This window comes from Xenia sp. Carnegie-2017, unplaced genomic scaffold (genome assembly GCF_021976095.1).
Source record: "Xenia sp. Carnegie-2017 unplaced genomic scaffold, XeniaSp_v1 HiC_scaffold_16, whole genome shotgun sequence".
NCBI classification, from domain to species: domain Eukaryota; kingdom Metazoa; phylum Cnidaria; class Anthozoa; order Malacalcyonacea; family Xeniidae; genus Xenia; species Xenia sp. Carnegie-2017.
Window position 1 is genome coordinate 13,101,041 of NW_025813469.1, and position 15,357 is coordinate 13,116,397.

Below are 15,357 nucleotides of genomic sequence, written 5' to 3' on the forward strand. Positions count from 1 at the left end.
TTCCAAACCAGTACAAAAAGTAATTATCACAATCCAATATCAAAATTTAAAATGACTGTATCCTCAGTTAAAAAGTTATTGCTAAAGAAAAAAGGTTAAAGGTTATTATAAACTTAGAAAAAAACGAATTAATTAAAGTATTAACACCAGTCCCAAAACCAAGAAAGAGTGTAAAAAGATATGGTTAAAGAGGAGAATAATACACAGATGTTAGTAGATAAAATAAAAACCAATACCAACACAAAGAGTTAAAATAAGAGAAACAAACAATGCCTTAAAGGATACACTAAATCATAATGAAATAAGCATTATTAATAAAAAGCACCATTTAAAAAATGCAGAGCACAAGAAAGTATCTTACATATTATATTAAAGAAATATTAACAACAATGAAAGGATTAAAATTTGTTGAAACGCTTAAGGTAACATTTGAAAAATTAAAAATAAAATATAATGGTGATGTTGATCATTTAACAAAATTGCTTATTTTAACAGTCCAGCTTTAACAATTACAAATTCTAATATTACTGAATCCTACAAATTTCAAAACAAAATATATTAAACAAGATTGATAAATTTACACAAGAAGGTTCTGGATATGTTATTCAATCTATAGATAATCATTATCTTAATGTTGTTAAATACTTACCATAAGGATCTTCATACATTAATTTACCCTCAAGAACTTAAAAACTCTAAAAAGGGTTTGATAAATATCAAAATAAAGATAATGAATGTTTTATGGTGCCATATTAGATATATTAACCCACAAAATAAATACCCACAAAGGATTAAAAAATCTGATAAGGAATATATTAACAAATTAGACTTATTTTGGGATTGAATTGTAACTGTTAAACATTATAATAAAATCGAAAAGCAAAACAAAATTAACATTAATGTTTTTGTTATGAAGATAAACAACCATATCCCCATTATATATATCAAAAGAAAAATTTAAAGACCATATAGAACTACTATTGATAACTGATAATGAAAACAAACATTATATATTAATAAAAATTTTAATGCATTTATGTACAATCAAACAAAGCATAAGGAAAGGAAACATTTTGTATAGATGTCTCAATGTTTTAGTTCTGAAAAATATTAAATAACCATATAGAAAACTGTATATTAATAAATGGTATACAATCAGTAAGAATGCCTGATAAAAATAATAACATACTTAATTCAACAACTATCATAAGCAACAACCAGTACCATTTGTCATATATGCTGACTTTGAGGCTATTACAGAAAAGATATCTGGTTGTAATCAGAATAATAAAAATCATATACAGAAGCCTATCAGAAACATACTGACTGTGGTTATGGATATAAAGTTGTTTGTTGTTATGATGATCAATTTACAAAACAAATTCAACTATATAGAGGTGAAGGCTGTTTACAAATTTATGGAAGCTATGTTAAAAGAAGTTAAATATTGTAAAAATATTATGAAAACCCACTTTAATAAACCATTAAAAATGACCTCTTATGATGAAGAAGAATTTAAAAAAGCTGATGAATGCCATATTTGTAACAAAAAAATACTAACAAAGATATTCGAGTTCGAGACCATTGCCATATTACTGGAAAATATAGAGGCTCGGCACATCAAGATTGGAATTTAAAACTTAGAATAGACTCTGATAAATTAAAGATCCCAGTAATATTTCACAATCTGCGTGGATATGACAGCCATTTTATTATGCAAGAGATCGGAGCTATTGTTAATAAGCATACATACAAAAACAAAAAAGGTGAGGAAACGCATATGAATATAAATTGTATACCTAATAACATGGAAAAATATATGGCTTTCATGTTAGGTAACCATTTAACATTTCTTGATAGTTTTCAATTTATGAGCTCTAGTCTTGAAAAGCTTGTTAGTAACCTACCTAAAGAATCGTTTAAATACACCTCTAAGCAGTTTAAAGGTGAAAAACTTAATTTAATGACAAAAAAAGGTATATACCCATATGATTATATGGATAGTTTTGAAAAGTTTTATGAGGGGTTGCCTTCAAAAGAAGACTTTTATAGTATTCTTACTGATGAAAATATCTCAGATGATTCTTATAACCATGCACAAAAAGTGTGGAATACATTCAATCTCAAAAACATGGGTGATTATCACGACCTGTATCTGAAATCAGACGTTTTATTATTAGCAGATGTATTCGAAAATTTTCGAAAAACATGTATTGAATATTATAAATTAGACCCATGCCACTATTTCACATCTCCTGGGCTGTCGTGGGATGCTATGCTTAAAATGACTGATATTAAATTAGAATTAATGACAGATATTGATATGTTTCAATTTATTGAAAAGGGTATGAGAGGAGGTGTTTCTTATATTTCTAATCGATATGGTAAGGCTAATAACAAGTATATGGAAACATTTGATAAGAATAAACCCTCAAAATATATAATGTATCTTGATGCAAACAATTTATATGGATGGGCTATGTCACAAAACTTACCTACTGGTGGTTTCAAATGGTTAACTGAGAAACAGATTAACAACATAAACCTTGCTAAATATCAAGAAGATAGTAAAAAAGGCTTAATTTTAGAAGTTGATCTAGAATACCCTGAAGAATTACATGATTTACATAATTCATATCCATTAGCACCCGAAAAAATTAAGGTCACTAGTGATATGTTATCAAAATATTGTAAGACAATTGCTTCTAATTACAATATATCAACAGGTTTAGTTTCAAAATTAATACCTACATTACAAAATAAAGAGAAGTATGTGCTACATTATAGAAATCTTCAACTATATTTAGATCTCGGGTTAAAATTGAAAAAAGTACATCGAGTACTTGAATTTAATCAATCTCCTTGGTTGAAAAAATACATAGACTTTAATACTCAAAAAAGAACTAATGCAAAAAATTCTTTTGAAAAAGACTTCTTCAAATTAATGAATAATTCGGTATTTGGTAAGACGATGGAAATCTTACGTAAAAGAGTAGATGTTAGACTAGTAACTAATAAAGATAAATTATTAAAATTAAGTTCAAAACCTACTTATGTAAGTAGTAAAATTTTCAATAAAAACCTTGTGGCTGTGCATAAGATCAAAGAACAATTGGTGCTCAACAGACCTGCATATGTAGGTATGTGTATTTTAGATCTATCTAAAGTATTAATGTATGATTTCCATTACAACTATATCAAAAAGCGGTATGATGATAAAGCTAAACTTCTTTTCACAGACACAGATAGTTTAACATATGAAATCGAAACTGAAGATGTCTATAAAGATTTTTGGGCTGATAAAGATAAATTTGATTTTAGCGATTACTCAGAAAATTCACAATATCATGATAAGACTAATAAAAAGGTTATTGGTAAAATGAAAGACGAAGCCTCTGGAATAGTAGTTAAAGAATTTGTTGGTTTAAGAAGTAAGATGTATAGTTATATTAAAGACAATAATAAAGGAGATAAAAAAGCTAAAGGAATTAAGAAAAATATTATTAAAAACAAAATAAAACATGAAGACTATAAACAAACACTATTTGAAAATAAACAAATACATCATACAATGAAAACTATTAGAAGTGTAAACCATCAACTTAGTAGTTATGAAATTAATAAAGTATCACTTAGCTGTTTTGATGATAAACGGTATATATTAGATGATGGTATAACTACTAGAGCTTATGGTCATTATTTAAATGATAATTAAAACTTATTTTAATATACAGTTATAATGTGTAGTAAGCATGTAGCGTAGGCCTCTGTTAGAGTAAAATCATACATACTTGCTCCTCATGTTTGACTACATATCACATAACTGTTTGTAATAAGTAATTAATACAAAAGCGATATACAAAAAGATTCAAAATCCTGAAACAATTATTAAAAACACTTTTAACAAAAATTATATGACACTCGCTTGACAGACAAATTAAAAAAACATATAGATTCCATATTTTGTACAACATTGTATTATTATACATGCGCTGATGAAATGTGCTGGTTACATTAAACAACCATTGTTGAAAACATGCACTAAGACACGCGCGCCGCTACAAAACCAGCTATCGCTGATACTGATATTTTAATAACACTTGATTATTAACACTTGATTATTAAAGACGGTTTTTTGAAGAGCATTTTAAGCTCTGTGCTATTCTTTCGAATATTCTTCGAATATTCATCGAACTAAGAACCTCTGAATCCTTTCACTTCGTGAAAATTTTCCCCTAACCTGTTCCAGAATTTCGGAAATTTCCATTCCCCTCTGCCTCGAGCACAAAGTGCCTGCGCTGCTGAATTTCCTCCTTGAACTGGATGCTTTTTAACATTTGTTTGTAAAGACTCGTTTTAAAAACATATAGATTCCATATTTTAAAACGATTAATTGTAACCTCGAGATTTTTAAATTCCCTTTGAAACAATGACTATTTTTACACAGCTTTTACATGACCTTTGCCAGAGGGACGTCTCTTTGAACCATGGTCTTATTTTGCGTTGTTATAAAGATAGTTTTACCCATATTATATAGTATATATTGAAGCGGTGTATGGAATAAAAAAAAGTAAACTTTTTTTGATTCCCTACCCCCATGTACTATACTACTAACCTGAAAAAATCAGGTGACTCAACGGGAATCGAACCCATGACCTCTGCAAAAATTGTCCAACAAAGTGCGAAGATCATATCTTCATTTAATTTCAAACACCGCACTGCATAAGACATTCAAACATTCACGAAAAGTATACTTTGAAATCTTACTTATCACAAAATCTAAAGTGTTAGGGTCATGATTGAACTGGTATGAATTCAGTGATTATTAAAAGAGCTTTTGTTTATTTTTCGTAGTTGACTCTTTCTGTAACGAAAACTTTGAATGACAAATCTAACTTCAGCCCAATAATGAAAGGAAATGACATTGAATTTTACATACCGATGTAAGTACTTTTTGGAATGAGCCTTGACAATATTTTACTCCATGTTTATTCAATTACCTCCACTCCAGTGGCGTTGCTGGCCTGCAGCATCGTAACCAGGCGCTTGGCTTGTTTTGCTTTGAGGTATTTCATATTTTATAAATTGAATGATTGAATGTAACACGGCGTGCGTGCTTGCGCGGGACGACACGCGCGAACAAAAAATGGAAGAATCGCGTGGGAGCTTCCACACGTAATCGGCTTGTTACAGCCATGCAAATGCGCGATGCCCACGCACGCCATGTGAAGCGCCTGCGTACGAGGCTGGCTGGCCTGCATGTTTGGTCTTGCATTTTAAATTTTTCGATGTTAACCGACTGTATTGACAACAGTTATTTAATCACGGTTAGCACTATTGTAGTTTACTTTTTTAACTATACGTACATAACTCTTAAATTTAACTGCGTTGCACGAAACGTAGTCAGTCAAATAATTAAGTAACTGTGTAGGTAACTTGCGTCGAAATTGCATGGAGAGTTTTTTTTACATAAAATTGCATAATGCTTAATCAATTATTTTGTAATGACGTTGAGTGAATGCAAATAACAACGAAAGAATGACGATGAAATAAAAAAACGCTCACCTTCTGTAGTAACCTTAAAATATTGCAGACTATTGTCGTGTTTACGATGCAAAATAAAATTTAAGAAAAAGATTCAAAGTGATATTTTGACTATTGAATTCGGATTTCTTTACAAACTTTATTTTGTTACCGTTACAACCAATTGTATATGAATGTGCTGTGCAGAATGAAACAACCGTATACTTGTCCAAATATTCATATTATGTTGTATGTGCTACAGCATCATAGTGTTTGAATAACCTGCTGCAGACCTTGAATCTAAGCGAGAGGGTATGATTAGTTGCGTAACTAAAACCACAGAAAGATATCTTCTTAAGCAGAAGGCCCAATCGTGTCGGAAACTTTGATGTTTGTGTTTCCCACCTTTCTGAAGCAAATTCTAAGCAGACACGCCTTCCAGCAAGATACTTCCGCTAGATCGCAATAGAAAATATAGATGTTTTTACAAATATAGCGTTTTTCACTACAAAAACTTTAAACCTTATCTTCTTCACAAGATGATAACGCTTTGTAAAAATTTCGGCAAACTTTTGCTTTAAACGTGAATTATTAGTAAAATAGCATTCTTGTTTAATACTATTCAATATTGACTCAGCAAAATCCCGTTGTTTCAACGTTGTACATCGTTCATACAACGTTCATACAACGTTTATCCGACGTTCATTTAACATACAATTTCTGATGCATTATTTGTGAAATCGTAAAACAGCCTTTCCAATGATACAAACTAAAGTTTAATTTCCATATAATCAACTTTTAACTCATCTATTTTGCTGTGCGTGTTTTAATACACATATTTACAAAAATGCTAATTAAGCCGATTCCAATAAGTTGCCTTTTCTGACCTGCAAGAAAATAACATATATGATTATTAGAAAATGGTAGTCTATATATCATTTTTATATGTCTTACCACCTACAACAACATTGCCATATTTGTCTGTAAAAGATGCCATTTAAATAGACAACTGAATCGTCTGCTGTATGTATATCTTCTTAATTTAATTTATATAAACATATAGATCAAAGTATTTTTTAGTTTTATTCACTTAAAAGCAATCGAATAAATCCACTTATATGAATGCCACTACGTACGTACGTCGGATATAAGAAATTATCTCGAGCTACAAACTCATCTCATACGCACGAGAAACAAAACAAGTGAACAAAACTTTAATCGTTGCGGCACCTTTTTCACATTTAACTAACACTTGCTTTTTTATATAAATAATAAAACAATTATTCTTTTAATACAAACATTCCATTTTGCTTTACTTATAATTAAAGGACACTGAAAGACACATGCTCACTTTCTTTAAGTGCACATGCCAATAATATTATTGTGTATTTTTCTCAACTTACACTGACAGGAAAATACAAATATGCTAACTGTGAAATTACAGAGTAAAATAAGTTGAGTTCTCCCTGTCTAAGTTGAGAAAATCAAACAAAGAAAAAATGGCATCGATATATTTTACCCAGCAATCTATGATGATAATGACATGTTACCTTAAATCTGGAACCACCTTGCTTGCCTGGAGCGTATTTTAAAAATTCGGCAATTTGATCTTCAACGTTGGCCTCGCTGCATCCTTTATGAGCTCTGAGGCAGGCTTCTAACAAGTAAAACGAAACAGAAAAGACATACTTTCAATAAATTGCATAGATAAAACACTAAATCATTTTCGTAAACTGAATGATAAACAACAATTCATTATAGTGACATATGCAAAACAGTTTAATGTATTAGCTTTTAAAACTTGCAACAATATTTCTTATGACAAGGAGCAACATAAATGGCTGTTTTTCCAATTCATGAACAAGAAAAAAAGACAAAACATGGTACTGCTGCAGCAATCATTATTGTCTAATTGTGCTTACTTGTTATAACTTTGCAGAGGGCAAGGTGCTGAAATGGTCGCTTTGACTTTCTGCCTTTTAAACTATATTGGGACCATAGATTATTTGTTCCCAGCTTCGTCATAATTCTTCTAACACTGTTTGCACAGGTGTTTGCGCACAGTGCTACCAAAAACTGCAGCTAGTAAAGAGAGTAAAAGATAAATTATATGGAAAAGTTCAATTTAGACATATATAAATAACCATTTTGATCTCGAACTGCAAAACAAAACCATCCAAAGTGAATGATGAGAGATTTTAGAAAGACCAGTTTCTTTGTTAAAATTTTTCAGCACAAATAAAACGACACACTTAAGAGCCGTTTGAAGTATCGTAACGTATTTAAATCAATCAGAACACGACAAAGCTCTCACGAAAAACACGATGCTAGATTCATATAGTTTAATCAGATAATCTGACCCCCTAACGTCACGAAAATCGTCATTAAAATTACGTTTCAGACTTTGGCAAGCGTGCATGTCTTCAAGCTTCAAACACAAATGGTAGAAAAAAAGTCAAAATTATGTTACGTAATTGCAAATGAAACTATCGTTTTCACCTTTCTAAACCGATAAAGGGGAAGGGCTATGCCTTCCATTGTCACATTTTTTTACGTAACACTTGAAAGAGTCATGCATAAAAAATAGGCAGTGCCGATAAATATTACTAAATACGTATGGATGGTTAACTTTCCAAAACTTACCAACTTTCTTCTGGACTTTTCTTCATTAAGACTAGAGGATAGGTCCTCAAGTTCTTCAACCGAATCAAAGGGATTAGGTACAACATCTTCCAAAATTTCGTGCTCGTCTACACCTTTAGTAGCGCTTAACAGGCACGCAATATTGACACAATATTCTTCTTGCTTATCAATTAATGTTTCCAGTTTGGTGAGAACTGATCTTTGGAAGCCTACAAGATATATAAGAAAATAATAGAATAACTAATGTATAACCTACGTAATATCTTAAAAATATAAAACCTTACAACATGCTAACAAGAAAATTCAAATAAATCTCGCATCAAATTGCTAATTGAATACGCATACATAATAGCAACGCTATTCAAAAGCTATATACTGTAGAAGAGATGCCATTAATGTTTGGTTGAGAACGTCTTCCTGCAGGTGTTATGTTCATGAAACTTGTCGAAGGCGTTTTGTGCGATGAAAGGTCATGCGCATCTGCAAAGCAATCACGTGTTGCAGTCAGTTGTGAAAAAAAAAATTTCAAACGACACGAAATGAACGTAAATGAAAACGTAACAACATAACATGCAATAATGAATTGTAAGAAAAGCCTGCCTAAGACACCACTGTTTTGTTGAGAATGTCTTTCTCTTGTTGTGCCAGTTGTAAGAATTCCTTGTGAAGAGACGTTGCCCTTTATCTACAGAGAAGACATGTACTGGGTTTAACATATATCTTTATTGCACGCACGAACGTCATTTAAATTAAGGCACTACAAGTTTCAAAAGTCAGCAACAGAAAGGTGACTAAAATAAAAAACCTCGAGAAAGTTTCATTTAGTAGTTTGATGGCAAACGCAGAGAATTAGATTTGAACGAATGTATTTTGATAAAATCGTGGTGTGAACAAAACTGCAATTTTAACTATAACTAACATTTTTTTAACTAATTACAACAACATTTTAAAGGACCAACGCCTACAGCACCTGTATAACATACATAAGCCCTATAATGCAACGATGGGCGTAGAAAAACAGTAAATGTACAATACGAATGTAAAAGTTAGTTAAAAAGAATCAATCAAAATTATTTCAACATTTTAGTCGACATATTATATGAAAGTTGCGGATTAGTCAGTTCTGATGACAGAAAACTTCACACTACGCTGAGATGGTGTCTTACTAGTAGATGGGGAAGTTATTGCATGATCCTTTGTGTTTAGGATTTCTGGTGCTAGTTTACCGTTATATAAATCTAGATCAACATTATATTAGGATGAAAAGAGAAATTTTATACATGCATGTTTCTGTCAAAAAATTGTTCACTTTTACAAGGATTATAATTGCGCTGATACCTTTTTCTGCAAGGGAGATCAGCTCGCTGCACACCGGCAAATCTAAAAAGCAAAATCAATAATTACATTTAAATGCAACGTAGCATTATGTGAAAAACTGCACTCTTTTGAATAAAGCAATGGCCTATTGCATTGCAACTACAGTACTTACTTCTAGAATTTGTAGATAAGATTTCATTGACGGCTGTTATCATATTACTTTCAGAAGATTCCAATAAATGCTTATTGTTTATACAAAAAGATGCGTAACGTGGAGCAGGAGGTAACTGAAGGGCTCTGTGTTGAATTACGGGTTCATCACTGTCATCATTGTCTGATGAGAAAAAATACCCGATCATCGCATAACAATGTTTATTGAGTACTCAAGCTATACTAAAAATACTAAAATATGGTTATTTAATGCTTGCCAAAGATGTAATATTTAAGTAGCTACGGCAATACATTCAGTCTTAATCCTATCTTTTCCCAACTTAAGGAAGAAGACATAGCCAAAATCAAAGAACTTATTGTGTTTCGCACACACGACCCTTCATTGACTACAGCCATATACGCACGTAGGTAGTTATAACAGTAGAAATAAAACACTTTTCTGTGTTACTGTGTACGCAAGTTGTTGTGATCGGAGAGAAATATCTAGAATACTATATAACCTACTTTCTATGTCACTGTAATCTGGAAATTCTTCCATACTCCTTTTGAGACGAGGACGTTTTCGTGGTTTGTCGTTGATTGACTCATCATCTCATTTAATGTTTGAAGTGGCAATGACTCTTCTAGCAAACTTTTGGGCACTTTTAAAGTTGTCTAAGTAAAAGAAAGGTTTAAATTTAGAAAACAGAGCATTAAATCGTTTATAGCACTTTTGAGGCTTCAGTGGAGAAAATGTTAAACAGCTGGCAGCAAGTTTATAAAAAATTCTGAAAATAAAAAATTCCTACACCAGACATAGCAATGATTATTTACAATCAAAATGGAAATAAATAGAAATCCAAAACAAATGTAACCTAAATGAAAAATTCATACTATAATCACAAGACATCATATTAACCTGCAAATGTGAATATTCTGACTTTATGTTTTTTCCAACCATTTTTGTATGGCAATTCCAGCTTCTTTACAATAGCTGAGACGTTTGTCCTCGGCCAATAGCAACACAAAAGCTAAAGTGTAATTAAATGAAAAATAGTTGCATTGACCTGTACGTATAAACTCAGGAAGATCTTTAAGATATGCCATATTACATTCTATGGGAGTCCATTGTCCTTTACATATTATAGCATATGATTGTGACTTATATCAATCCTCCAAAGTAGATATACATAGCACATACTTTAAGTAACGAGCACATAGATAAAAATGAATGATTGAACAATATTGTATGAAAACAATAATGCAAAGCAAACCCTATACCATCACATGCTTCAATCCAACTTCTGGGAACAACTTCAACTGACTTCTTATCAAGGAATTCTACAACTGCATATGTATCAGTAGACATCTAAAGTAAATAAAAATTAAATTTCAGATTGGCAGAGTTCGAGATCATATCTTCATTTAATTTCAAACACCGCACTGCATAAAAAACATTCTTACATATGACATTCATTTCACAAGAAAACATGAGCCCAACAATATTGACCTGCTCACCACTGTGTGACTTCATAGCTCAGTTGGTCAGAGCACTGCATCGGCACCGCAGAGGTCATGGGTTCGAATCCCGTTGAGTCACCTGAATTTTTCAGGTTCATGAGACAATTGCTTAAATTGTCCAGCAAAGTGCGAAGATCATATCTTCATTTAATTTCAAACACCGCACTGCATAAAAAACATTCTTTCACAGCTATCACCATTAGGCATTGCATCTTAAAGCTTTATTAGCAGCAGTCCAGTTTTTTCTGTACTGCCCCCGGTTACATTTCATTATGATATGAACTTAAATAAATAATAAAATGTAACTGTCACTCTATTGTTGATTGATTTAAACATATCCTAATGTTACAACCCATTCCTCCTAAGTGCTGGTGATCACAACATTTAGCAAAATGTTTTAATCAAAAAATGATGAGTCTCATTCACAGGTCATGGTAACTTATATATCTCCTCAACCATTTGTAACTTATTCTCTTCTTTACATGCATGTATCATACCTAATTTATACATAACCCTAAAATTTTAAGTATAACATTATAGTTTACTTGCTAACAACAGGAAATGGAAAATGTCTGAAGCAACTATGCAAAAATAATTTAACTGAAATTGCCAGCTTACTAAAGAAATGGGCTAAGTTAATGAACCAATCTAAGAGATAAAAAAAGTGGGTTGTAAACTACATATTGTCTTGAATGCAATAATTGGACAAACGATACTTACTTGTATTATAAAGCAACCATGCATTGTTATGAATAAACATTCAATTACCTCTTTGTAAAATTATATCACTGTTTAAAAACTGCTGTGATTAGCAATAGAAACTACAACTATTTTAAGGTTTAAGGCTGGGTGATTCTTAATCAAAAACATTTTGTAAATTACATAATCCCATAACCCCATGTTAAAAAATATTAATCATCAACACAGACGTATATATCATAAAAAGGTTTGAGTTTAATGTTATAAAAAAACAAAAAAATTAACAAAGTTTTTGTCGAAACAATTGAAAATTAAGGCTATAGTAAGGTGTATGAAATATGAAAATATATTCAATAAATGTGCACAGAAATAAGCCAATAACCCACAGGCTTTTCTGAATTTTGGCGATCAATAATTGGCCTTATCACTATAGATCAAAAAAATTGGCCTTTCTTAATAATGAGAACAAATTGCCTATGTCATAATCATTCAAAGAGCCTAGAAAGCTACATGAGCAAAGTAACATACAAATTCGTTGTTTTACGCATTTATCATCAATCCATTATAAACATTTCAACCATCCTTTGTCGAGTTGTATCATTTAAATTTTAAAGCTTTTTTGTGCTTATCAACTCACCAAATTACTTAAATAAGATGTTGTTTGTATTATTTGTGGCTAAAAACAATAAATTGTATGCTTTATTTAACCAACGGTAACGGCAAATCGACAATGGCATTATAAAACGTTCATTGTTCCTCATTGTCTTTGTTCAACAATAACTACAATATCTAAACAAATAAAATTTCACCTTACTTTGATCACGTTACAATATAGCAGCACTTGCTCCAAAAACACCGTTTCTTGCTAAAGTTGCGCTAAGAATATGAAATGAAACGGGTCAACCGTCAACCATGGAATATACATGTTGAATTATTCCTTGCCCAAGTTCTGTATTTATTCAAATAAAATTAAAACAGCACGTACTTACGATGAAAACGTTGATCAGCTCGTTCTTGAATGTGTTCTACAATTATATATTCTTTCTTGGGTGAAAAATTTTATAGCTAAAGTCGACGTGCCACTTGTAATGAAGTACGCAGAAGACACTTGCAAAATAGTATTCTGAGCCCGCAAATTTTCTTAACGTCTACAGCGATTTATGTTTCTTTTATTGCATATTTCGCCAACTGCGTCGTATGGGTCGCATTCGCGTTATAACGTTATCAAACTATATATTAAAGTTTATTTTTTATTAACGCTGATACAGCGAACTCATATTGATATCAATGTTCAGAAAAAACGACTGACGTAGTTTTTGTATTCGACATTGGTACAAAGTTAAATGCAACGCACTACGTAAACATGAAATAACATCAATTGACGTTAATCGTAACGTTTAACCAACGTTCATATCACGTTAGACATTAACGAAGCTGCGACCAAAAAATCACCTTTATCTAACGTCCATCTTAACGTCTAACCGAAGTTGAAACAACGTCAGACAATAACGGCTGAGACACACTGTCGCTGTCGCTATGTCGTTACCGCGCAGCGACGGCGACACACTTTAAACACTATGGTGGACAATGATCCATCCAAGGAGGTGCTACGCTTCATGAAAGATGAAGCTGAAATAGCAAGAAAGCATGAAATTGAAATGACCATGCTTTTTCTTAATTGTCTAACTTCATCAAATGGTGCACATCATTCCTGGTCACCACATCAATATAACTCACCATTTCCACCACAACCCAATATTCAACCAATGCCAAACTTTCAACCAATACCAAATTTTCAACAAGAACCGAATATCCACTCATCAGCTAATCTTCAGCAGTATCAATTACCAACCCAAAGTCATTCAGCAGGCACTCCAAACTTTAGCAATAGTCATTCAGACTATGATCTCAAACAATACCAATCTTTATAGAAATTATGTATGTGAATAAAAATAACATATTATGGCCTGATGCACTTGCAATGTTTAATTAGTTCTTATAATTCAGTTGTGTTGCTGATAATGACATTTCAAGTAATAAAGATATTTTTTACTAATTGCTACACAAACTTTATGTTGTTATATTATCAAAATGTTCAAATCAAATGTTATTCGTGCACAATAAAGCATTATATAATCACATTAGTTAAGATTGAGAATTAGAAAGTACCAAAAAATTAATTTTTTATGAATGTGTTGTTGAATATATGAAAATGAACTTTTTTTTTCAAAAGTCAAAAAAATTAAACCACTTCTCCAGTCTCCTTCTCCAACCAAAGTTTTTCCACCAAAGCATTTCTTATATCAGCTGCTTCTTTGGAAGTATCCCTGACTTTAGGACATGCTCTCATTTGTAGCAATTCTCTTACTGAATCTCTATCTCACGTTTCACTTTTGCCAGGGTCTTGTGAAAGATCCAATTTTTTTGAGATAGTATCTTTCTTCATTAAGCAAATGTTATGGAGGACCAGGCAAGCCAGGACAGTCATTCTGACACTTTTTCTATTACTTTCACATTTTCTGTACAGCACAAGCCACCTACCTTTAAGCTGTCCAAAAGCACCCTCTGTCACCATTCGTGCACGGCTTAGTCTGTAATTAAAATACCTTTTCCTTTCAGAAAGGACAGCATCTGTATAAGGCTTCATAAGCCATTTGGTAAATGGAAAAGCAGAGTCAGCAACTATAAGTGGCTGGACTGTTTGCTGACCAATTACTTTCCCAATTGCTGGCAAATAGTTTCCTTCCTGAATACGAGCCCACAGCTGTGTGGATTGAAAAATAATAGAGTCGTGTGAGTTACCTGGGTAGCCACAGCTTCCCCAAATAAATCTATAGTGGGAGTCAACCAATGCCATAAGAACAATAGAGTAAAAGTTTTTAAAGTTGTGATACTCTTTGTATGCTTCCTGACCACCTGGTGGGCACTTTATAGAAATGTGGCAACCATCAAGGGCTGCCCAACAACAAGGGAACTGCCAAAAGTGTTCCATATCAATCATCGAATCTTTGAAATCTTGCTCAGATTGTGGCATTAACTGTTTGACAAATTCGTCCCAGAGATGTTTAACGATGGCTTTGCAAACTTCGTCAGTAATAGAACATACGGTGGAAACACCAAGCCCAGTCAATTCTGCAATTGTATAGTAATATGTTCCTCTTCCAAGGCGATACAAGCAAACAGCTAGTCGAACCTCTGGAGGAATGGGCTCTTCAACTATGTTTTTCTTTTCGAGTACGTGTCTTAGGCGAGCAAGAATAAACAGAAACGTTTCTCGAGATATTCTAAATGTTTTCTTGAATCTCACTGCAGAATAGTTAACCCAAACAAGATTCCACCATCCTTTATTTCTAGCAAGTCTCCGACATGATCGAGGCGTTATTGATGTTGAACGCGAGTTTTGCGAGAATAAACACAGAATCAGGGTGATCGCAGCTCTGATTGCCATGATTCTTCTATTAATCAATAACTGAATAAAAGAATCAAGCATTCTCGTTCGATTTT

The 15,357-nt window shown here is 32.2% G+C and overlaps 1 protein-coding gene and 1 pseudogene across 1 annotated transcript; both read right to left on the reverse strand.

The window, feature by feature from the left end:
- Positions 1-6,276: 6,276 nt before the first annotated feature.
- On the reverse strand, positions 6,277-12,960 carry LOC124436587. The gene is made up of 11 exons (XM_046986544.1): positions 12,843-12,960; positions 12,668-12,729; positions 10,915-11,002; positions 10,553-10,664; positions 10,159-10,308; positions 9,656-9,817; positions 9,505-9,546; positions 8,167-8,375; positions 7,446-7,605; positions 7,074-7,180; positions 6,277-6,410 (listed from the first exon to the last, which is right to left on the reverse strand). The coding sequence occupies exons 5-11, from the start codon at positions 10,190-10,192 to the stop codon at positions 6,378-6,380; spliced, it is 747 nt and encodes a 248-aa protein (XP_046842500.1). The 5' UTR covers positions 10,193-10,308; positions 10,553-10,664; positions 10,915-11,002; positions 12,668-12,729; positions 12,843-12,960; the 3' UTR covers positions 6,277-6,377.
- Positions 12,961-13,974: 1,014 nt separating this feature from the next.
- Positions 13,975-15,357, reverse strand: LOC124436585 (annotated as a pseudogene).